The sequence below is a fragment of the Ostrea edulis genome, chromosome 9 (genome assembly GCF_947568905.1).
Source record: "Ostrea edulis chromosome 9, xbOstEdul1.1, whole genome shotgun sequence".
Classification (NCBI taxonomy): Eukaryota; Metazoa; Mollusca; class Bivalvia; order Ostreida; family Ostreidae; genus Ostrea; species Ostrea edulis.
The window spans coordinates 50,308,229-50,333,357 of NC_079172.1; the positions used below are offsets into that span (position 1 = coordinate 50,308,229).

General features: G+C 35.2%; 2 protein-coding genes across 2 annotated transcripts; one reads left to right on the forward strand and one right to left on the reverse strand.

Moving 5' to 3' along the window:
* Positions 1-835: 835 nt before the first annotated feature.
* On the reverse strand, positions 836-23,210 carry LOC125660088 (uncharacterized). The gene is made up of 14 exons (XM_056150778.1): positions 23,118-23,210; positions 21,614-21,691; positions 21,173-21,301; positions 13,635-13,712; positions 13,398-13,475; positions 12,985-13,104; positions 10,820-10,897; positions 10,479-10,607; positions 6,615-6,692; positions 3,788-3,928; positions 3,548-3,619; positions 2,587-2,664; positions 2,229-2,275; positions 836-1,363 (listed from the first exon to the last, which is right to left on the reverse strand). The coding sequence occupies exons 1-14, from the start codon at positions 23,175-23,177 to the stop codon at positions 1,351-1,353; spliced, it is 1,179 nt and encodes a 392-aa protein (XP_056006753.1). The 5' UTR covers positions 23,178-23,210; the 3' UTR covers positions 836-1,350.
* A 483-nt stretch (positions 23,211-23,693) lies between these two features.
* On the forward strand, positions 23,694-24,964 carry LOC130050558 (uncharacterized). Its single transcript, XM_056150779.1, has 2 exons — positions 23,694-24,875; positions 24,959-24,964. Exons 1-2 carry the CDS (start codon positions 23,694-23,696, stop codon positions 24,962-24,964), a joined length of 1,188 nt encoding a protein of 395 aa, XP_056006754.1.
* Positions 24,965-25,129: the final 165 nt, after the last annotated feature.

Here is a 25,129-nt window from a genome sequence, read left to right on the forward strand (position 1 = left end):
ACACATCGGATGCTTCTCCGCCGTAAACTTCCCATATTTATGCAGAGATATTCCATCATCACCTGCATATGATGTTTATATCTTTCTACTGATTGAGAGCTTGTTCCGCGTATGTAGTTTTTAAATCGAGGCGGCTACTGACAAATTGATGTTACAAGGGTTCCAACGGTTTCGTTTAAGGTCAGCATTTCGCAAATTCTATGTTCGTTATAACTAGTTTTTCAATACAACCTATCTTTGGGTCAAATATTGTCTGACGTGTTTTATACCAATTGTTAGGCCGTTCTTGGCACACTGATTTTGACTACGGATTACCCGTTTACCTGATCGAGATATACAGTGTAGGGCCCACCAATAGTATATCCAGGGATCTGTGCTTGTCCAACTCTCTATTTTATGTCTTTCAACTAATTCGGTACGTGAGAGCATGTTAAACCAAAACACAATAGTCCTGTTCAAGTCCGCAATTTGCAAATCTTATGGTGGTTATGATGATCTATTTTGCAAAAGCAATCTGTCATTACGTTGAGTACTGTCTGACGTGTTTCATACCAATTGTTACGCGGTTCTTTACATAGTAATCTTTCACTAATAATTACTCCGTTTATATCTGATCTAAATACGGGGCTCATGGCAGGTGCAATTTGTTAGCAGGGGTTGCTTACTCCTCACGTGCATTTGACCCCACCTCTGGTGGTTTTCAGCGGACTGTACTTGGTACTTGCTCTGTTCTTGACTTTGTATTCTTTCTGGATAAGATTGATCACTGTTCGTTATTATCACTTTTTTTTCAATTTCCGTAAAATATCAATAGAGCATACGTTAGATCTACAAATCCTTCTAAAACAATGATTTATTGACAACAGGGCTAAAAGTATAATGATAGAAAATAGAAAATATATTAGATAATAAAACAAACAAAATAGAGTTATAAAATATACAACAACATTGAGCAATGGGAATAAATATTCTTTTTTAAAAGTTAATCACAGCCATGGGATAAAACGTTTCTTGTTTGATACAAATGTTGCGATGATAATAAAGAACACGGTCGCTCGCTTCTGAGAGTGATGAGAGAAGATGTCGTTGAACATTGTTGCCGTATGATCTAGGTGGTCGAGGAATGAAATAGCTTGCGCTTCTTTCTGGTATAACTGCGGCAGCATTGGTTTTTGACAATCATTTTAGTATGAGCAGCAGATATAAATTTCAAAATGATATACTTCTTTGAATGACATCCATCAATGGAAATGGATTCGATGACTTTAGCTCGTGGTTCATCCAGCACAATCTAGTAATGAAGGTATGAAATGTGTCCTTCCATTCCTGACAAACCATGTTTTTTTACCACTATTCCTTGCGTCTGAAATGAAAATATCTAGGTATTATGTCTAAAAGGAAAACAAAGTGGATTCGAACAGCTACTGAGCGGGAAAACGAATGACCCGCACTTTTCAGTGTGACATGACAATTTTAAGATGTGGTCACGGAGTTTATATCTATATATTATTATATCATTATGAAATGTAAAGATAACGAACAGTGATCAATCTCATAACTCCTCGTATAAGCAATACAAAAAAGATAGTTGGCAAACACGGACCCCTGGACACACCAGAGGTGGGATCAGGTGCCTAGGAGGAGTAAGCATTCCCTGTCGACCAGTCACATCCGTCATGAGCAGGTAAACGGAGTTATCCGTAGTCAAAATCAGTGTGCCAAGAACGGTCTAACAATCAGACAGCATTTGACCCTACGATAGGTTGTATTGGCAAACTAGATCGTTATAACGACGATAGAGTTTGCAAAATGCTGACTTTAATCGATACTGTTGAAACCCCTGTATTATCATTATATCATAGAAATTACTTCTGAATGTGGAATTGGTAGTACATGTATATTGAAATATCTCTTAAAAGTCCATCAATAGTACGCTACTAAGCTTAGTTGAATACAATACTAAACCTCATTCTCATGTCTTGTCGGTATCTTGTTTCGACAATTATCATAATTGTAATACCGTACTAATACGAATATTCCCGTAACAATAAATTTGATTTCGAAATCGATACTTGATTATTGAATGTGCTACATGTAGTACAACATATCTTATGTCTATTTTTACCTAGTTTTGAATTAACTTGTCTACAAGGACCCCAAAACAGAACAATGAGTAAAACACTTACCGTTTGATTAAATCATAATTTAAAAGTAAAGCCTCTCCTTACCTCATACAGAAACACAAACTCCGCAAACGTTGCATTATATTCTTCCTCTGAAATAAAAATTAATATTCTGATGTTAATAAATGTAAAGTACCTGTTGTATGTGTAATTTCTGTAAGTGCAATGGTCATGTATGTATTAGTGCCTAATGAAATTCTTTCTCTTTTAAGGACTTTATCCAAGTGGCTTTTGGGATCAAGCCACGCAATTTAGTTACAAACAAACTCTGTTCTTTGTGGTTTCTTTGAGAGAATACAGTGATCAGTGTTATGTTTCAAATAATGTCAGCCATTTGGTTGGAGTCATGCAAAGAAAAAACAAATGCAGTTATATGGTACGCATTACTATTTATCAGACATACCCCTGCGTTTTTGGATTTCTTTTCTTTTTCTTCTTGACCATCATTTTTTTCCTCTGATATATTCTCAATGTCCTCCTCCTGAATTGAAACATTCATATCTAATTATTTTTGTTTGAATCTTATATAGGAAGTTGTCACGTAAAGATGAGTTTTTCTGGTTCAGTGACTCTTGAGGAGCTTTCTAAATCACCACTCCGTGTGTTCATTATTTCACAAATAACTTGGAGAGCGGATAATTGATTTATCTGTGGAAAATATCAACATTTTCAATATTTTTACCAAGTTTTATATTTCATACAGGGAATAAAAATCCCCTGAAAGATATATTTCTATCATACACAAATTTTAAGTAAATTAAAATTTAGTGTAATGAGCTTACTTCACTTGCTTCGTTAAACGTTGAAATTATGAAACGGAATATTGTTCATTATCATATCAATGACTTATTCCTAGCTTTCTCACTGGGTGAGATCCGACAAACTACATGTAGTTATGAGAGAACATAATTCCGAATCTCAATTTTTAGTGAATATTTCACTTCTCAGGTTGTTAAAGCATGTATTGACATAAAACTGTTATTGGTTGTTTTATTATTTAAAGGCGAAGATAACGAACAGTGATCAATCTCGTAACTCCTATAAGCAATACAAAATAGATAGTTGGGCAAACACGGACGCCTGGACATACCATGGGTGGGATCAGGTGCCTAGGAGGAGTAAGCATCCCCTGTCGACCGGTCACACCCGCCGTGAGCCCTATATCCTGATCAGGTAAACGGAGTTATCCGTAGTCAAAAGAACGGCCTAATAATCGGTATGAAACACGTCAGGTAGCATTTGACCCAATGATAGGTTGTATTGACGAATTAGATCGTTATACCGACCATAGAATTTGCGAAATGCTGACTTCAATCGATGCTGAATTTTTTTTTAGATGTCCTAATCAGTTCGACAACACTTACACTGATGTCCCCAACAGTCTGATGGTGTTTGAATCGTGATCGAAAGATTGCCTTTCTTCTTGGTGAGAAAAACTGAAAGGTAAATATGAGAGTACTTGTACGCATTACAATAACTCATGAAATGGAAAAAGCAAATCTAAACAAGTTAGGTAAGACGGCTCATCTTTATCGAGTATCGACCCCCACCTCCGTTTCGAAGCGGGCGCCCGAACCACTTTTCACTAAGAATATTGTACGTACCACTTTCCATTTAAAGCTTTTCTTTGTATCTTCTAGGAGTTGTCTCCCGCTCTGAATATTGGGTATAGATACGTTGTTTTTTACGTCCTCGGTATTCAAATCCTGCACCTTTTGCTGTTGTACTTCAAAGGAATTCTCCCCCTGTTTATAGATCATAAGACACATAAACCATGAGACGTCTAAAGTGTTTGACAATTTCTGTTCTGTTTGAAATGAATGGACAAGAGCAGCATGGTGATTCACAGAAGGTTGACAAATGCTACTACATAATGCATAATGTCCTAATACACGAGTCATTTAAGGTAGTACCAAACACCTGTAAAATCAGTTTTCTCTTATATCTTCTTAAATTCATTAATTTAATAAATGAAATCTCCAGAATACTAATATTCAATGATGTTCTGAACAAACTAATATAATCCATGGCATGTATTTGACATATTCTGAAAAATATAGGAGACATGCAATATATTGAAAGTCTGGGAGTCTAAATCTTGAATGCATTTATTTCATCTTTGTTATTTAACTGTCTTTTATAAAGTAACGGGTAATTTCTGTTGGGTAGCTAGTAGAGACCTTGTTTAAACAGCCTTTTGTCTTAAAGTTTAATGAAGGTAAAATCTTAAGGTTAAAGGTCAAATATGATGACGTAATTTGCAGAATAAGTTGATATTTTCTTTATCAAATTTTCTAAAAAGTTCAAAATATCCAAATTCGAAGTTGAATTTTCTTTATTTTAAAATACATGTATATCAATTTCTGTACCATTTTTTTTCTTGAAAATTTGAACAATACATTTTCCCTGTAAGAGATCTTGATAAATTGCAATTTCACGTTTCAGATTTGCTATTGACGAGCCATGCATGTTATATTATACATCGCGGTGTATACAAATATATTTATTGTAATATACATATGTATTTTGTTGAGATTTATTAACAAATAGGTCAGCTTTCTAAAAAACTATTATCAATTTTTGTAAAATCTTTATAGATAACTTTTACATAGGATGCATTCTTATCATGAAAGTTTAATTTCACATTCTTCTAACTGGGGTCTGATACCTTACATGTATATTGGAAACTATGTGGAGAAAAATAATTTTATAGATATCTTTTAAACAATGCTCAGTAAGAGGTTTTGTTCTTTAGAACAAAATATTAAAGTTTCAAAAAATTGAAATTGACAAAAACATCTTATATATAGTATCTGTTGGGTACTACCTTATGCTGTTCATGCATCTGATCAGCTTATCGACTATCATATGTAATAAACATTGATATTATGTAGCAATAGACAATCTTCGTTGTTACATTTTGTAAAAAAGTACCATGGCGACTTTTAAAAGACAATATAGTACCCAATGTTAATATTGGTCCCGATATCGTATTCGAGTCCATGGCAAAACTTCAACCTATCTTAAATCCGGAGGAAAATTGAATCTTTATAAAGAGACAAACGTTTACGACATCAGTAAAATTTATATTTTATCAATATCATAATCCCAAAGTATCTTTAATTAATAAGGTATTCATTGTATAACGAAAGGATATTTTAAAAATTTGAATGATTTAAATCAAACTAAATGTTTATTTTCAAATATACAATTCCTTGGTAAAAAGTTACATAAACGTTTTCTTTATAACAACCATCTTCACAAGTCAAGGGTTATTTCGTTACCTCGCACTAACCCTTGACATCAGTCACTATTCAAAACATGGGCTCGATACGGAGTATATTATTGGTTTGCAGCCTGTTGCGTGGAGCCATTCAGAAAACAGCTTTAATAATTGGTCGAAAACGAAATTAAACACGCATGACGCGGCATCGGCAACATGTTGTAGAATTTGTGACCGTCGATTGATTTTCGGATTTTTTAAAAAAAAGAAACAATTAAATGAAGTTTAAAACACGAGTCGCATAAAAACAATGGATTATCCAAGTATGTCCATTGTGTTTCAACAAATTGAACAAATTATTTAAAATTGAAATAGATTAATAAATAGCTACACCATTTGAGGGACGAAAATATTAATTACGGTACATATAAAATCAACACGCAATGTTCATGATGTCGAGAAAAGTACGCAACCAAGACCATTGCTAAATTTCTGTTTTTCCTTTTACCAAACATGCATCTTAAACAAGAAATTTCATTGGATGATTTAATCCTAGCTTATTGCGTCATCCTCTGTCCCAAAACCATGTTTTGAATGGTGACTGATGTCAAGGGTTAGTGTGAGGTAACAAATCAATAACCCTTAAATTCTGAAGATTAGTGCGAGGTAACGAACCCTTGACTTCTTTTAAAAGATGTATGACAATGTGAAATAAAATTAATCATTTATCGTTCAGAAAACTACATTTTTATCATTTTAACCAAGGGTGGATAAATCTTCCAAAAATTATGATTTGTATGAAAATATGATTTAAAAAGAAAACATTTCAAAGGGGCACTCACTACCTGTGAAAGTAATGCCAATTATTTCTTTTTCTCAAAATATCTCAGTTACATAGAAATATATATTAATGACTGATTGAAAACATTCATTTTGTACAAAAAACAAGAGAAACCTAATAAAACTACGTTAGATAACCGCTTGTTGTGTAAAGAAATGTATAAGGAAAAATTATTGACTTGCAAGACATTTGTTCCATTCGAACACTCGCAAATTTTATTTAACATATAGATAGAAAATTACCCAATTGGGATCAGGTGAAGCACGTCTGATTTCACAAAATGATATTTAGGGAATCAATAGAACTTTGTTGTTAAGGGTAATTCATTATCAGAGTGTTCGCTATAAAACGTCTTTACTGTACATACCTCTTGATCTACCAATCTCAAGTCTACAACGTCCTCACTGTAGTTGGTACTGACATACTCGTCAATGTTCTCCTCCCACTGTAAACAGACAATATAGCAAAAACACAATTAAAAACCATTAAAAGACCTTATAATGGACTGTGGAATGGTTTGAGTATACATGTATATGAGTTATAATATATGCCGTAATCTTTGGATATTATCGTAGGAATAAAAAAACCCACATATTTTATATCAAGCTATATAAGATATTAACTTCAATCGGATTAAAAAGTAATGAAGCTAATTTCCTATTTAACTATGTATTCTCCAAATCGGATAGTGAACCAATCGTAACTACTCAGCTATTTCCGTAACCGCAGATGAACCTCGTGTGTGGATCGACGCCATCCAACTTAGTTGTTATGTGTGCACAAATGTAACTATGACGTCGTATGTTACAATATGAAACGCGAGCTTTCAAATGCATCTAAGATATTATACATATCTGAGGTACATATATGTATTCTATCACTATTAATTTCCACATATATGTTTATGTATTAGAGTGAATAAGACGTTAATGATACCAAAACTGAATCTGTGGTGAAAATCGAAAGAACGCTTTATACAGGGATTCGGGTCTAGCCTTTTAACTTCATCCACATGCGCGCTTCCGGCGAAAAATGCATCGATTTGATGCAATTATTCAGCCGATCTACGTCCGAGTCTTCTTGCCGGTTACGGAAAAAGAGGAGCGCGTGATCCAATTGATAACGTCCCATTTCGAAATATTCATGATCACGTGACTTTGCACGCGGGATTTCGAAAGTCAACGATTACATGGCGACGTAAAAGCGTGGACGGCCAGCAGGCTGTTGACGGGACACATTATTTAAGCGACAAAAATAGTCAAATGGAAACAGGGTAGTGAGAACAACTTTGTGCAATGGAGGAGGAGGAGGGTGTGTGTGTGTGTAATTTCACGCTTTACATGAAATCACCCTTCAGTACAACTACATACTGTAAACGAAATGTCCATCCTCCATGGTGTTTCTCGTGCTTACGCACATCCACCATAAAAGTCATTCCTTCATAAATATGCATTTGAAAATCATCGTTTTCTTCATACATTGAATAGACCAGTACTCCTTTAATACCCATATATAATTTGTCAAAATTGTCCAATCGTATTATTTTTCATAGTTTATCATGATACTGACTGGTCTGGTTTTTAACATAATTCTTAATACGATACATTTACCTTTGATACGACCCCTGAATAACAGATATTTTAAAAATATCTGAGATTTGGATTTTCTTATTTCTTAGATAAACCATGAATATTTTTACTACAATCATCGAGACAAGTTTTGTCTTAAAATGATGTTAGAATTCGAAATAAAGCACTCTATTGTCTGTTAGAAAAGGTCATTCAACATCTTTGCTTTCTTTCTTCAGAATCATACAGAACAACTTTCAAGAAACATAAATAGCGTTTATTGGGTAACATAATTTTGTCGTTGGGAATATTTTGCAGATTATTAATTTAAAAAGGAAGTATAGATTCTTGATGCTTTCAAATCTAATTAAAATCAGATCTTCCCTAACCGTTACACTGGAGATGATCTAACAGTATTGCATCTGAAGTCACGTTATTGACCCCAGTGTCACGAATATTTCAACAAGAGATGTTTGTAAAACACATATGCCCCCCATGGTGCAAAATTGAAAAGGGTTATACACACACACATCATTTAATTGAGAGTAGTATCATCAATTCAAAATATTGAGCAGACAATATCTTCCTATGTCAAGAGTGGATTGACCATGTGACCTAAAAATCAATAGGGGTCATCAACTCCTGAAGATGTACCAGTGTACCAAGTTTGATGTCTGTCAAGTAAAGGGTTCTCAAGATATTGAACGGACAGTATATTCCTATGTCCAATTTGACCCTTGACTTTTGACCATGTGACCTTAAAATAATTAGTAGTCATCTTCTCCTGAAGATGTACCAGTGTACCAAGTTTGATGTCTGTCAAGCAAAGGGTTCTCAAGATATTGAGCGGACAGTATATTCCTATGTACAGTTTAACCCTTGACCTTTGACCACGCAACCTCAAAATCAATAAGTGTCATCTTCTCCTGAAGATGTACCAGTGTACCAAGTTTAATGTCTGTCAAGCAAAGGGTTTTCAAGATATGGAGCAAACAGTATATTACAATGTCCAGTTTGACCCTTGACCTTTGACCATGTGATCTGAAAATCAATAGGGGTCGTCTTCTCCTGAAGACGTACCAGTGTACCACGTTTGATGTCTGTCAAGCAAAGGGTTCTCAAGATATTGAACGGACAGTATATTCCTATGTCCAGTTTGACCCTTGACCTTTAAACATGTGACCTCAAAATAAATAGGGGTAATTTTCTCCTGAAGATGTACCAGTGTACCAAGTTTGATGTCTGTCAAGCGAAGGGTTATCAAAATATTGAACGGACAGTATATTCCTGTTTAGTGTGACCCTTAACCTTTGACCATGTGACCTCAAAATCAATAGTGGTCGTCTTCTCCTGAAGTCGTATCAGTGTACCAAGTTTGATGTCTGTCAAGAAAAGGGTTCTCAAGATACTGAGCAGACAGTATATTCCCATGTCAAGTTTGACCCTTGACCTTTGACCATGTGACCTCAAAATCAATAGGGGCCATCTTCTCTTGAAGATGTACCAGTGTATCAAGTTTGATGTCTGTCAAGCAAAGGGTTCTCGAGATATTTGACGGACAGTATATTCCTATGTCCAGTTTGACCCTTGACCTTTGACCATGTGACCTCAAAATCAATGGGGGTCATCTTCTTCTGAAGATGTACTGGCGTACCAAGTTTGATGTCTGTTAAGCAAAGGGTTCTCTAGACATTGAATGGTCAGTATATTTCCTATGCCCAGTTTGACCCTTGACCTTTGACCATATGACCTCAAAATCAATAGGGGTCATCTACTCCTTAGGATGTACCAGTGTGCCAAGTTTGATGTCTTTCAAGCAAAGGGTTCTCAAGATATTGAGCGGACATTATATTCCTATGTCCAGAGTAGATTGACCCTTGACCTTTGACCTTTTGACCTGAAAAACAATAAGGATCCTCTTTTACTCATAACTAACCCACATATGAAATATCATTATCATCAAGTGAATGGTTCTCAAGATATTGAGCGGACAACACATGGTCTACAGACCGACCGACCGACCGACCGATAGGTGCAAAACAATATGCCCCCTCTTTTTCAAAGGGGGGCATAATAAATATTCGACCAATCACAATACATGTAGCTTGACAAAGAATCAAGGACCCATCAGGAATCGTTTTACTGAAGCGTATTCGGATTGTAAGTTCACAAAAATGGCGTCGATCCATTAAAGGTTTAAGGAATTCAAAATATCTGTGTTAAAGGAATAGCAAAGGAAGATCTTGGATAGAATACATCTATTATCGTTAAAATTCATTTTAATGGCGTTTGAACATTGCTCATGGCCGTTGCAATCTTCTTCGATTATTCTCCTGTGCTTCTCGGTAATTATCGACATGCGTAGGAAGTAACTGCAAAACTTTCATGTTAGCGAAAACCATCATTTGATTGGTTAAGTGTGAAAGGTGAAATAACATGACCTCAAACGTAATGCTGTCAAATCTTTCTCCAGTGTAATGGTTAGAGAAGATTAGATTGGGTGATTTCCATCTAAGTGGAATTTTATATAAGATATGTATCATTACAAAAATTAGAATAATGTTCTATTTGGCGAAGTTTCCCCAATTCTCAAAAAAAGCCAACATCTTTAGTGTGCCTTAATTGCCAACTATAAGGTATGTTAAGAATGTTTGAATACATGCCTCTTTGAGGTTGAATTCGAGACCACCAAAGACGTGACTATCGGTCTGGACATCAGACATGACATCTTCCCTTGCGACATGACTGCTGCTGCACTGACTATCTTCATTGTCGAATGAGTCCCACTGCGACTGGTAAAAGACAGTTCCGTACACAATGCATGTCACATGTACATACTTTCTTTCTGCATATATTTTGATCAATTCAGAAAATGGTGGTCATCGAATTGGTTTGGTTCGTATCTTAATCTATATGAAAATTTCTGTCATTTAGGCATTTCTTTCCTTTAAGCAGTTGTGCGATTAAATCGGACACAAATCAACAATGAAAATACTGTCCATACCTTTTGGTATTCCAGTTTCAAGTCTACAACATCTTCACTGTAGTGGGTACTGACATACTCATCAATATTCTCCTCCCACTGTTAACAGACAGTATAGCAAAAACAGTATTAGAAATAGTAAAGATCCGTTGGATAGAATATAAAGATTTTACGGCTCAATATAAGTTAATTCTAATCCCCAAAACGTCAAATTTCATGCGAGTTTTTTAATACATGTAATGGTTTTCCTCATTTCTTTGAAAAACCATCACATTCATCTACCAAAGTGTTTCTTTTCAAATGATATCACAATTCGAAATGTGTGCTCGTAAATGTCATTTATCGCACTTGTATATCGCTTCAAAAACAATACACATTTTGTTCATCAAGTTGCTACATGTTTTTGAAGCAGAATAACTACACACATGACGCACAATATCAGAGTGTAATATTTGATACCAAATTGAATTATAAATGTCTTCGGAAACCGTTCTAGCAGCACTTATAGATAGATTCCTTTATTCTACCTAGGTAAGTACATCGAGTACAGAATCTTTATTCTACCCAGGTAAGTACATCGAGTACAGGTAAGTACATCGAATACAGGTAAGTACATCGAGTACAGGTAAGTACATCGAGTACAGAATCTTTTTTCTACCCAGGTAAGTACATCGAGTACAGAATCTTTTTTCTACCCAGGTAAATACATCGAGTACAGTATTTTTTTTCTACCCAGGTAAGTACATCGAGTACAGAATCTTTATGGACTAGACGCCTTACATTTTCACGACGACTTACATTAACGTCAAACTAACAACTGAACTTTATGACAAACGGGATGATTTCAGCTTCTTTATCGTCAACTCCCCATATCTATGTAACAGTATTCCAATATCACCTGCATATGGTGTTTGTATCTCTAAACTGATTTGATATGCTAGAGCTTGTTCTGTGTATGGTCAGTTTTTAAATCGAGACAGGCTACTGACAAACAAGTTGATGGTGCAGGGGTTTCAACAGTCTTGTTTAAAGTCAGCATTTCGCAAATTCTATGGTTGTTATAACGATCTAGTTTGCCAATACAACCTTCTATTGGGTCAAATGCTGTCTGACGTGTTTCATACCGATTGTTGGGCCGTTTTTGGCACACTGATTAACTCCGCTAACCTGATCAAGCTATAGGGCTCACGGCGCGTGTGACCGGTCGACAGGGGATGCTTACTCCTTCTAGGCACCTGATCCCACCTCTGATGTGTCCAGGGGTCTGTGTTTGCCCAACTCTCTATTTTGTATTGCTTATAGGAGTTATAAGATTGATTACTGTTCGTTATCTTCAGCTTTCATTTGTACATTCTCCATGAACTTCTATAGTTCACTTTCTCATAAATAGAAGGAGGGATTTAGATGTACACCAACCCGTTTCATTAGCAATAGTGGTTAGGGTACACGTTTTCCACCCTCAAGGTCCTGGCTTCATTTCCCGCTTCGGGTTTCGCATCAAACCCGATACCTTTAAAAGAGGTAGAGCTTATTTCCTCGCCAATTCCTCAGCATTAGTAGTGAAAGTTGCGGGATTTTCGAAAATGAACTTAAAACTAAGGTTTCGGGTCACTGTGGGTGTTGACATGATATAGGACAGTCATTGCACGGCCATAAGTGCCATGCATAGAAAAAAATGTGCTCCCCAGGTCTAAAGCTGGTCACATCTTTATGTGAGTAATAATTATTCGAATGGGGCGTAAAATATCACTATATTGTAATTAATATCTTGTATCATATACAAGATCTCTAATGATATGTAGAACCAATTTACATGTAATTTGATAACAAAATGCCCTATCTAATTACTAAACAATTCAAAGATTTGAAAAGTTAAATACAAGAGCTTCAGTGAATAGAGGAGTTGATGATATAGTAATCAGATTAATAAAAATATAATGTTCCAATAAGCTGTGTAAGTGTATCGAATATCGTTTGCCATGTCAAAATTCATACCATCAATGATAAACAGCTGATTAATTACTCAGTGACTGTTAAAGATAAGGATAGCGAAAATTACAAATTAACAGGAAAGATGCATGATTTTCATTTTTACTTCAGAGTGCAGATACTGCAACCATTATAAACTGACGAAAGGATTACAAAACGCTGGGTTGTTCTTACTGTCAATGGAATTGTGTACATACCTCTTTGAGATTGACTTCGAATATGTGACTTCCGGTTTGGACATCAGGCATGTGGTCCTCACTTGCGACATGGTCGCTACTGCACTGACCGTCTTCATTGCCGAATGAGTCCCACAGTGACTGGTAAAAGACAATTTCCTACACAGTGCACGTTATATGAAGTTACTTTATATATACTTTGAAAATGGTGTTCATCGAATCGATTTGGTTGGTATCTTAATCTACATGAAACTGTACGTATTTTTGTAATTGGGCATCAATTTCATTCCTAGGAGGTTGTGGGATTAAGAACTGTCACTGCTACAAACTTCAAGACCATAGATGTATACATATAAAAAATTTGTGGCAGTTTACCTACATTTCTATATCGGTAAAAATTCTTAAATCCGATACAAATCAGCAATGAACCTTACCTTTTGGTATTCCAGTTTCAAATCCACAACGTCTTCACTGTAGTGGGTACTGACATACTCGTCAATGTTCTCCTCCCACTGTTAACAGACAGTATATCAAAAACAGTATTAGAAATAGTAAAGATCCGTTGGATAGAATATAAGTTTTACATGATATTCAGGGAATCCATAGAACTTCGTTATTAAGGGTAATTCATTATCAGAGAGTTCGCTATAACACGTCTTTACTGTACATACCTCTTGATCTACCAATCTCAAGTCTACAACGTCTTCACTGTAGTGGGTACTGACATACTCGTCAATGTTCTCCTCCCACTGTAAACAGACAATATAGCAAAAACAGCATTAGAAATAGTAAAGATCACTTAAAAGAAAACAAAAACGTTAAAGTTGAATTCCAACCTTCAAAACATACCATTTGATGTGAATCATTTGCTATTTGAAATGGTTTTCTTTATTTCTTTGAAAAATCATTAATGTATCTACATTTCTCGGCCGTCTCTTACTATGACGCGAGAATGCGAAATAAACATGTCTTTATCAACTCCAAAACCTCATACCAAATGATATTTTTACTTCCAATAAAAAGAGCAACAAAATTAATCGTGTTGATGTTTAGAAAAAAAACCAATACCTAAGTTTTCTGTGTTAAATCGCCAGAAATGTTTTTGAAATTCAAATTCATAGAATGACCACAAATATAGGAAGACCTGTGATATTGATACATTGAATAAAGGTTTTATCGTGTAACACTTTCTGTTTATACCAAATTGAATACTGATTTACTTCGGAAAAAAACAATCAACATTCTAGTAGTACTTGCAATTTGAAATGTAGGGATTATAACGGGAACGGAATATTTGTGAATTGTTACCCACTATCATGGGTACCAATTGTGGATTAAATGCGGTTATTCTAACATGGACTTGCTTTCTCTATGCCATGTTATCAAATTTTATAGACCAAGGGATGCCTATACCGGTATTTATGTGTACACTGACTGTATGCAATGGACTAGTGGCTAGATACTACAAGGTTCTGGCATGATTTCTCGTTTGAATGTTTCCTCGCCAATCCCCCGACACTAATGAATGACACAGGTCTTTCAAAAATGATCTTAAAATGGAGGCACACAAAAAACATCATTGCTACGGCAAAAACCGCCATGCATTCATCAAAATTTGTAAAATTTCTCCAAAAGCTGTCGACAGTTTATTTAACAGATCATTTTTTGGGAGTTGATTTTATCCTCTATGCAGTCACTCGATTCAAAGTGGTGTGCACCTTAGCACTTCTTTACAAACAGATGCAATTTTCAGCGTTATCAGCAAATAGTTCGAAAAATGTTAACGTATTACACGTTGAAATGCATAATTTCTGTAAAATTGACTCTTCTACCGTTGTTCAATTGAGTATGTTAATTGAAAAGCGACCATTAGAAATACAATATAATGGCAACAGCAATATTTCACACTATTAAAATATTCCTACACGCAGACAGAATATCACCGATCATAATACAGAACAGGTAAAAAAAAAAAAAACCACGGGCCCCACGGACTGAAAGACTACGTCAAAATATGGGCTTAGAAAAAAAGTCGGTGTCTTTAAAATTGCGGTTTCTGAGTATCCTATAGCAGTTGCGTGGACCTTTCAAATTCAAAGATACATGTAAATGTACACACGCATCTACAGTAGGGAAATCAAACAATGGGTAAAAATAGTAGTGTGAACTGAGTTGTGTTGGCGTCAAATTGAAGCGAACCGAAGATCTCATGAATCGCCACATTCAATTTTAGAATGGCTGCTTTAATGATAAAATTTCTGAGCTCAACAGTAAATTCATTCAAATCATTTTAGTATGAAAACAATCAGTTACGCAATTTAAATTTATCCAAACTTTCAGTTGTAAATTAAATCAAATATCGATGAAAAAAAAACCCACAAATATTTTGTTTTCAAGACAATTTGTCATAAGTTTAAAAATCAAACCTCACGCCAGAGAATTTCGGTGTTTTTTTTAAATACGCATTTTAATACACATTTCCCGTGGGCCCGACCAAGTTCTTAAGCAGCAACCATCAGCTGATTGACGGATAGAGCACATATACCTTGTGTGAAACAGTAGAAATTAGAAAATCGGTATAAGTAGTGAATAAAATATCAATTTAGTTTTTCCTTTGCTAAATAGATAAAATGATTTGATTGCTTTTTAGATTCATAATGGTGAAATAACTTTCCAAAATATCTGATTAATTAATATTCAATTAGACGTTTACATAACTCATTACGTAGAATTGATTACACTCACATTCTATATGCACTTATCTGTCGATTCATGTAATCTTCATTATTTAAACTCAAAGTTGAACCCATTACTTTTTAGTTAAAATTGCTCAGTATTGTTAAAAAAAACAAAGAAAGGGGGGATTAAAAAAATGAATTTCTTGATATTCTGTTCATCATGTTGGTTGAAAAGAAAAAGCTTTATAGCTGTATGCATCAATTACTGAAAGTTTTGTCTTACTATTAAGTAATTAATTTATCACATAGGGAGAGGGCTTAAATAGGCTATGCCTGCTGCCCGATCCCATTCACTTTGTGAATAAAATATTGTTTAAATAAATTAATTTATCACATCTTGAAATACAAATTTAATTCTTTCTACAAATTAAATTCATGTAGATGAAAACATATTGTCGCAGTCAACTATTTATCCCGAGACGAGGTCTTTCATGCAAATACCATCATTAATTAGTACATGTTTCACACCTCGAACAAAAGATTTTTGCGTATACCAAGTAACTTGGTACACCCCAAGTCCAAGCTCCATGATTGGGTAACCGTGCCTTGGTATTTCTAATTATTAGACCAATAATTACCCATGATTGGTAACAATCAAGGAAGGGTGTCGCGCTTTCTGAATACGGAGTGTCAGTTACCCGACTTGTAATGGAGCATTGAATATTAAAACAAAAACACAACTATTTGGGTGACTACAGAGGATGCGAAAATGTCCAAACAGGGGATGCTTACTCCTCCTAGACACCTGATCCCACCTCTGGTGTATCCAGGGGTCCGTGTTTGCCCGGCTATCTATTTTGTATTGCTTATAAGAGTTATGAGATTGATCACTGTTCGTTATCTTCACCTTGCACTCACCATCTTGTGTTCGGGCTTAGGTCATAAAGTGATACATACAGCAATATATCATTTGATACAGAGACAGTTCTATATCACTCTACCAGCATATCTGATCCATTTTATCACCCAAATAGTTTGTTTTCAAGATCATTTTCAGAAATGATATCTAGGAAATGCATGTAAGTATTTTCCATCATGCCCGAAAATGTCCAAAACAATAGTTTTAGTAAGTTCTTAGCTTAAATCCATTTCAATATACATGGCAGACACTATTGAAACACGGATGAAGATATATTGAATGTGTGCGAAAAACCTAATAATACTTGAAAACTACTCACTGTGCACCCTCACCTGACTGTTGAATACAGGTAAATTCCTCTTGAGGGCACAAATTATCAAACCCAGCCAATACAAATTGCACCAATTAAAATAAAAGCTGATGATCTTAATTAAAGGATAAAAAAAAATACGGAAGGGCTATATTAAATTAAGAGTTTTCATTTCTCCTGTGAAACATGTATTAAGTATGTTGTTAAACTTTTCTCTTGCCACTCGATTTGGTCCCTCGCTTCGCTCGGCACCAAGTATCTTGGTCCGAGAGAAAAGTTTACAAACATATACTTAGCTTCACGAAAAAAGGTAAGAAGATATTGTTAAATCTTAAACATGGACGAAGACCAAGTAAAGGCATTGAACCTGACCAAAGAGACCATGATTTCAGATTTCATTACAACTGACCAGGCAGGTTGTGGAAAGACTTGCATATTCACAAATATGATTAAAACTTCCAGAACATTTCGCGGTTTGGTAGGTAATTTCTTCATGGAAATCCGAAAGAACCATTAAAGCACAATTGGCAATGCCCGACAAAGCATTCGTTTTTCAAAAGATGTAAACAAAATATTTCATCAAGCCTCTTGAGGGCACAAATTATCCCACCTTATTATCCCGTATGTTCAAATCTGAATCGATAATAAAAATGAAATAGTATTATTTCTTTTGGTAATTGATAAAAAGAATCAAAACTTTATGATTAAACAAATATCGTGTCATCAAATAGCACTTGTGCATGCATCGCACACATACATGGTTTTTTTTTTTTTGGTGTGTGTACAGTGCACGTGATAATGATAATTAAAAACATCTACTCTCTTCCAATACCCAAACCCCATATCATTTTAGATCATAATCAAACATTGTTCTGTTTTGGTCTAACCTTTAAGTATACATTTTGTCAACACCATTATGCTCCAAATCATAATTAATAGTCTACAATAATAAGATATTTGGATATGTTTCCAATATTTTTTCCAGACATCGGAAATTTTTAGTTTTTGAATTGCACACCTTATTCATCTCTTATGATCGGTGATATCACATTTCAAATCAAAATCGGTTTCTATGGGAAATTTGTAAATTCCATTTAGATAAAGTTTAATATCTTATCAAAAATACACCCGAAATACCATTAAAAAAATACAAGGAGTGGGAATGGGACCTGGAGTCCTGCACACCATCACCTATGCGTTTGATTGATCAAGATATAAGGCTCATGGTGGGTGTGACTGGTCGTGAGGGGTTGCTTACTCCTCCTAGGCGGGATCCAACCTCTGATGTGTTACAGTACATGACTCCGTGTTTGCCAAACTCTTAATCTTGTATTCCTTTTAAGTTATGAAATAGATCACTGTTCGTTATCTTCACCTTTTCTCGTGTGCAAAATTAAGACCACATAGTTCTTTTTGTAGATTGAATAAATTATAGATATTTTACTGTCATGCTTACGAAGCTGTGTATGTCGAGATTTTCCTAGACGATTTGCATAGACCTCTAGGAATCGAATTTCAAATTTTAAGTACACAATTTTAAAGATAAAGAATAAGTAAATGTTTGAGATTTAAATACACGTTTTTGCACTTTAAGCAATGAGGAATAGTTTAGTTGTGTAAGTCATGCAATCGTTAAGACTGAGTTGTACCAAAAAAAATAGTAATAAAAAATTAGCATAAATCCAAGAATTATTAGGTTATGTGTGAATTTTTTCAAACATGTTCTTGTGCTAGAATATCAATGCAGTGACATATTTTGACAAAAATGAGCAATTTTAAGAGTATACATGTATTATATGTTGGAATATTAAAATACAATCCGGACAACTTACCAGTGTCTATATGGACGTAGACGGACAACTTACCAATGTTTATATGGATAACTTACCAGTGTCTATATGGATAACTTACCAGTGTCTATATGGATGTAGACATAAACAATTGCGCGTTGCTTCTTATAGAGACACAGCATTCGTTTATGCGAATTTTTTTTACTTTTTAGTGAACTTCTCTATTGTTTCATTCTTTGAAATAATTCTCAATTACAGAAGCATATCGTGCAAATCTACATAAAATTAACTCCCATCAGTACTTTCAGTACTTTGATTTCAAATAGGCGGTAAAACACCACAATAGCATACACAATGTCCATTGAAACATATGATGTACAGTTCCATACATAATCAAATCAATTCAATAACATAACGCCCTATCCATCTACTCAAAGGATTGAAAAGACACAAGAGATGTTTGTAAAACATATATGCCCCACATGGTGCAAAATTGAAAAGGGTTATACACACACATCATTTTAAGTAGTATCATTAATTCAAAATATTGAGCAGACAATATCTTCCTATATCAAGAGTGGATTGACCATGTGACCTAAAAATCAATAGGGGTCATCTACTCCTTATACTGTACCAGTGAACCAAGTTTGGTGTCAATCAAGCAAATAATTCTTAAAATATAGAAGACAATATATTACTATGTCCAATTCAACTATTGACCTTTGACCTCAAAATCAATATGGGTCATTTTCTCCTGAAGATGTACCAGTGTACTAAGTTTGATGTCTGTCAAGCAAAAGGGTTATCAAGATATTGAGTGGACAGTATATTACTATGTCCAGTTTGACCCTTGACCTTTGACCATGTGACCTCAAATTCAATAGGAGTCATCTTCTCCTGAATATACACCAGTGCACTGAGTTTGATGTCTGTCAAACAAAGGGTTCTCAAGATATTGAGTGAACAGTATATTACTATGTCCAGTTTGACCCTTGACCTTTGACCATGTGACCTCAAAATAAATAGGAGTCATCTTCTCCTGAATATACACCAGTGCACTGAGTTTGATGTCTGTCAAGCAAAGGGTTCTCAAGATATTGAGTGGACAGTATATTCCAATTTCCAGTTTGATTCTTGACCTTTAAACATGTGACCTCGAAATCAATAGGGGTCATCTACTCCTGAAGATATACCAGTGTATTAAGTTTGATGTCTGTCAAGCAAAGGGTTCTCAAGATATTGAATGGACAGTATATTCCTATGTCCAGTTTGACCCTTGATCTTTGACCATGTGACCTCAAAATCAATAGGGGTCATCTTCTTCTGAAGATGTACTGGTGTACCAAGTTTGATGTTTGTCAAGCAAAGGGTTCTCTAGACATTGAATAGTCAGTATATTCCTATGCCCAGTTTGACCTTTGACCATATTACCTCAAAATCAATAGGGGTCATCTACTCCTTAAGATGTACTAGTGTGGCAAGTTTGATGTCTGTCAAGCAAAGGGTTCTCAAGATATTGAACGGACAGTATATTCCTATGTCCAGTTTGATCCTTGACCTTTAAACATGTGACCTCAAAATTAATAGGGGTCATCTTCTCCTGAAAATGTACGAGTGTACCATGTTTGATGTCTGTCAAGGAAAGGGTTCTCAAGATATTGAACGGAGAGTATATTCCTATGTCTAGTGTGACCCTTGACCTTTAACCATGTGACCTCAAATCGATAGGGGTAATCTTCTTCTAAAGATGTACTGGTGTACCAAGTTTGATGTCTGTCAAGCAAAGGGTTCTCTAGACATTGAATGGTCAGTATATTCCTATGCCCAGTTTGACCTTTGACCATATTACCTCAAATTCAATAGGGGTCATCTACTCCTTAGGATGTAACAGTGTGCCAAGTTTGATGTCTGTCAAGCAAAGGGTTCTCAAGATATTGAGCGGACATTATATTCCTATGTCCCAGAGTAGATTGACCCTTGACCTTCGACCTTTTGACCTGGAAAACAATAGGGGTCCTTTTCTACTCATAACCAACCCACACATGAAATATCATTATCATCAAGTGAATGGTTCTCAAGATATTGAGCGGACAACATATGGTCTACCGACTGACCGACCGACCAACCGACCGACAGGTGCAAACCAATATGCCCCTCTTCTTTGAAGGGGGGCATAAATATTCAAAGAAGGTTGAACATCTGAGTTTGATCGAATACTAGAGACGATAAAAACCGGATGAAGTTTTTAAAATTATACATTTCTGCGTAATTTTGACTTTTCGGGTGAATCGCTTAGCTTATTGAAGTTCATAATATTAACAACAAAGTTTTAGTCCATCATTATTTTGTCAGTGATGTTGTACAATAGGATAACAAAAATTTCCATTTCTAGTTTTGAGAGTTGATCCTGCAATCAATATAAACTTACGAGAAGGTTATTACAAAACACACGATCGTTCTTACTGCCTCAACATTACATCTAAAGATATAGGGACAATAACTGTGTACATACCTCTTTGAAGTTGACTTGGAAACTTCCAAATGTGTGACTTTCGGTCTGGATATCAGACACATCATTCTCACTTGTGACATGATCGCTGATGCACTGACCATCTTTATTGTCGAATGAGTCCCACAGCGACTGGTAAAAGACAGTTCCGTACACAATGCATGTCACATACAGAGTTATTTTGATCAATTTAGAAAATGGTGATCATCTAATTAATTTGGTTGGTATATTGATCTATATTTAACTTTCTATACCATTGGAATCGGACATCAATTTGATTTATATGGGCAGTTGTGCAATTTCAAAAGAACTCTCACTGCTTTAAGCATCAAGACCTTAGATGTACGTGTGTCAAAACAAAAATTGTGGCAGTCCACCTAACGTTCTATATCGGTAGAAATTCTTATATCGGACACAAATCAGCAATAAAAATACTGTCCATACCTTTTGGTATTCCAGTTTCAAGTCTACAACATCTTCACTGTAGTGGGTACTGACATACTCGTCAATGTTCTCCTCCCACTGTTAACAGACAGTATAGCAAAAACAGTATTATAAGAAATAGTAAACATCCGGTAAAAGAATATAAAAAAGTTGAGGCTTATTTCCAACTCTCAAAAATATTAGTAATAATAAAATTAAAAAAAAAAAAACGCCAAATTTCAAAAGAAAAGTTTGATATATATGAAATGGTTTGCTTTTTTTCTTTGAAAAATAATAAATATATATCAGCATTTCTCGTTTGTCTCTTTTCCTATGACATAAGAAATCGAAATAAACATTTCATTGCCATATCCAAAACGCAATACTAAGTGATATTTTACTTTAGATAAAAAGAGCAACAAAATTAATGGTTTTGATGTCTAGAAAAACCAACAAATTCTCTTCATTAAATCGCCAGAAATGTTTTTGATAAATTCATAGAATGACCACAGATATAGGAAGACCTGTGATATTGAATACATTGAATAAAGGTTTTATCGTGTAACACTTCCTGTTTATACCGAATTGAATACTGATTTACTTCGAAAAACGTTCTAATAGTACTTGCAATTGAAAATGTATTCCTTTTTAACCAAAATCATTTTCAGACAAAAGCAAGAGATGAACAGGAACGGAATATTTGTGGATTAAATGCCGTTTATTTCAACATGGGACTTACTTTCTCTATGCCATGTTGTCAAATTTTATAGACCAAGGGATGCCTATACCGGTATTTATGTGTACACTGACTGTATGCAATGGACTTAGTGGCTAGGTACTGCAAGGTTCTGGCTTTATTTCTCGTTTGAATGTTCACTCGCCAATCCCTCGACATTAACGAATGCCACAGGTCTTTCAAAAATGAACTTAAAACGGGTGTACAAAAAAACATCACTACTACGTCAAAAACCGCCATGCATTCATCAAAATTTGTAAAATTTCCCCTAAAGCTATCGGCATTTTATTTGACAGATCATTTTTCGAATGGAAGGTAAAACTTCACAATAGCATACAAAATGTCCATTGATACATATGATGTACATGTCCATGCATAATCAATTCAATTCAATAAAATAACGCCCTATCCATCTACTCAAAGGATTGAAAAGACAATATTCAAGGAAGGTTAAAACAGTTAGTATCCTCAATGCTGTTCACCTGAGCTTGATCGAATACTAGAGACGATGAAAACGGGATGAGATTTTTAAAATTATACATTTCTGCGTTATTTTGACTTTTCGGATGAATCGCTCAGCTTATCGAAGTTCATAATATTAACAACAAAGTTTTAGTCCATCATTATTTTGTCAGTGATGCTGTGCAATGGGATAGCAAAAATTTCCATTTCTAGTTTTGACAGCTGATCCTGCAATCATTATAAACTGACAAAAAAGTAAAACACAATGCCGTTCTTAATATATCAACATTACATCTAAAGATATAGGGACAATAACTGTGTATATACCTCTTTGAAGTTGACTTGGAAACTTCCAAAAGTGTGACTTTCGGTCTGGATATCAGACATATCATTCTCATTTACGACATGATCGCTGCTGCACTGACCACCTTCATTGTCGAATGAGTCCCATAGCGACTGGTAAAAGACAGTTCAGTACACAATGCGTGTCACATACAGAGGATTTTTTATTTGCATATATTTTTATCAATGTAGAAAATGGTATATATATATATATATATATATATATATATATATATATATATATATACATACATACATACATACATACATATATATATATATATATTAAAAGAAATAGAATTAACAGTACACAAAGTTAAAATTTTAACGCAAGCACTTTCATTTTATAATCCTCAGGCGTTACATTTTAAAATAGTAAAATTTTAAAATGTAACGCCTGAGGATTATAAAATGAAAGCGCTTGCGTTAAAATTTTAACTTTGTGTACTGTTTATTCTATTTCTTTTAATATTTTATACCAGACACTGTGATTTTTTTAAAAACACAATTTGGATATATAGGTATATATATGCTGACGCTATTATCGACACTTTAGAAAAAATGAGACGCGATGAAGAAATAAGTCTTGAAACTTTCACTTGTCTCGTTCCCTCTAACGACAGCACACCTGGACAATTCTACCTTCTACCTAAAATACACAAAGAAGGAATCCCAGGCCGCCCAATTGTCAGCGCTATTGGTCATCCAACTGAGAAAATCTCACAGTTTTTGGACATGCACCTACGACCTCATGTAGAAACCATACCGTCCTACCTCAAAGACACGACAGACTACATGAACAAAACCCCAACTTCGAACTTGCCAGACAACACCCTTCTCGTGACTATGGACGTTGCATCATTATACACGAACATTCCTCACGATGAAGGCATTGAGGCATGCAAGGAAGTCTGGAACAGTAGAAAACACCAAAAACCGTCCACGGACTCCTTGGTTGAACTTTTAGAACATGTACTTAAACGCAATAACTTCATGTTCAATGGGGAACATTACCTCCAAGTAAGTGGTACGGCCATGGGAACTAAAATGGCACCCTCGTATGCTAACATATTTATGGGTAGACTAGAAAAACAACTTTTGCTACAAGTACCCACTAAACCCCTCAGCTGGCTTAGGTTCATCGATGACATAGAAATCAAATGGGTCGAAGGAAGGGAAAGTCTGGACAATTTTGTGTCCTTTGTCAATTCATTTCACCATAATATTAAGTTCACAGTGGATATTTCAGATACCACCAATACATTTCTTGATACAAAATCCACTCTTAGAAATGGTGAAATTGAATTTGATCTCCATACCAAACCGACCGACGCCCATTTATATCTAATGCCATCCAGCTGTCACCCACATCACATTTTCAAGGGTTTACCGAAAGGCCTAGCAATTCGTGCCAGACGAATTTGTTCTAGTGAGGAATCCTATGAACGACAGGGTCAACAAATAAAGTCTCATTTATGCAAACGAGGTTACAAGCCGCTATCTGTCACTAATGCCATTGATGAGGTTAAAACAATCGACAGGTCTTCACTGTTGCAGTACAGGGAGAAAACGAAACGCTGTAGAGTACCTCTAGTCACCACTTACCACCCTGCATTGAAGGACCTAAACAAAATCCTAAAGGATAACTTCCCGAAACTCTTGGATAATCCTAGATTGGCAAGAGAATTTGGTGAGCCACCAATGGTGTCCTTCAGACGACCCAGGAATATCAAGGATTTGGTGGTAAGGGCCAGATTAGACAACCCCCTACCCAATGGAGGCTTTTCAACTTGCTCTGACAAGCGGTGTTTGCTTTGCAAATTTAGCCATAATTCAGAAACGTTCCAAAGCTTCACTACAGGCAAAACGTATAAAATATTGGGTCAACTCTCCTGTAAAACCAACAACTGCATATACCTCATCAATTGTAAACAATGTGGACAACAATATGTTGGGGAAACTACAAACATCAGACTTAGGACCAACAACCACCGATC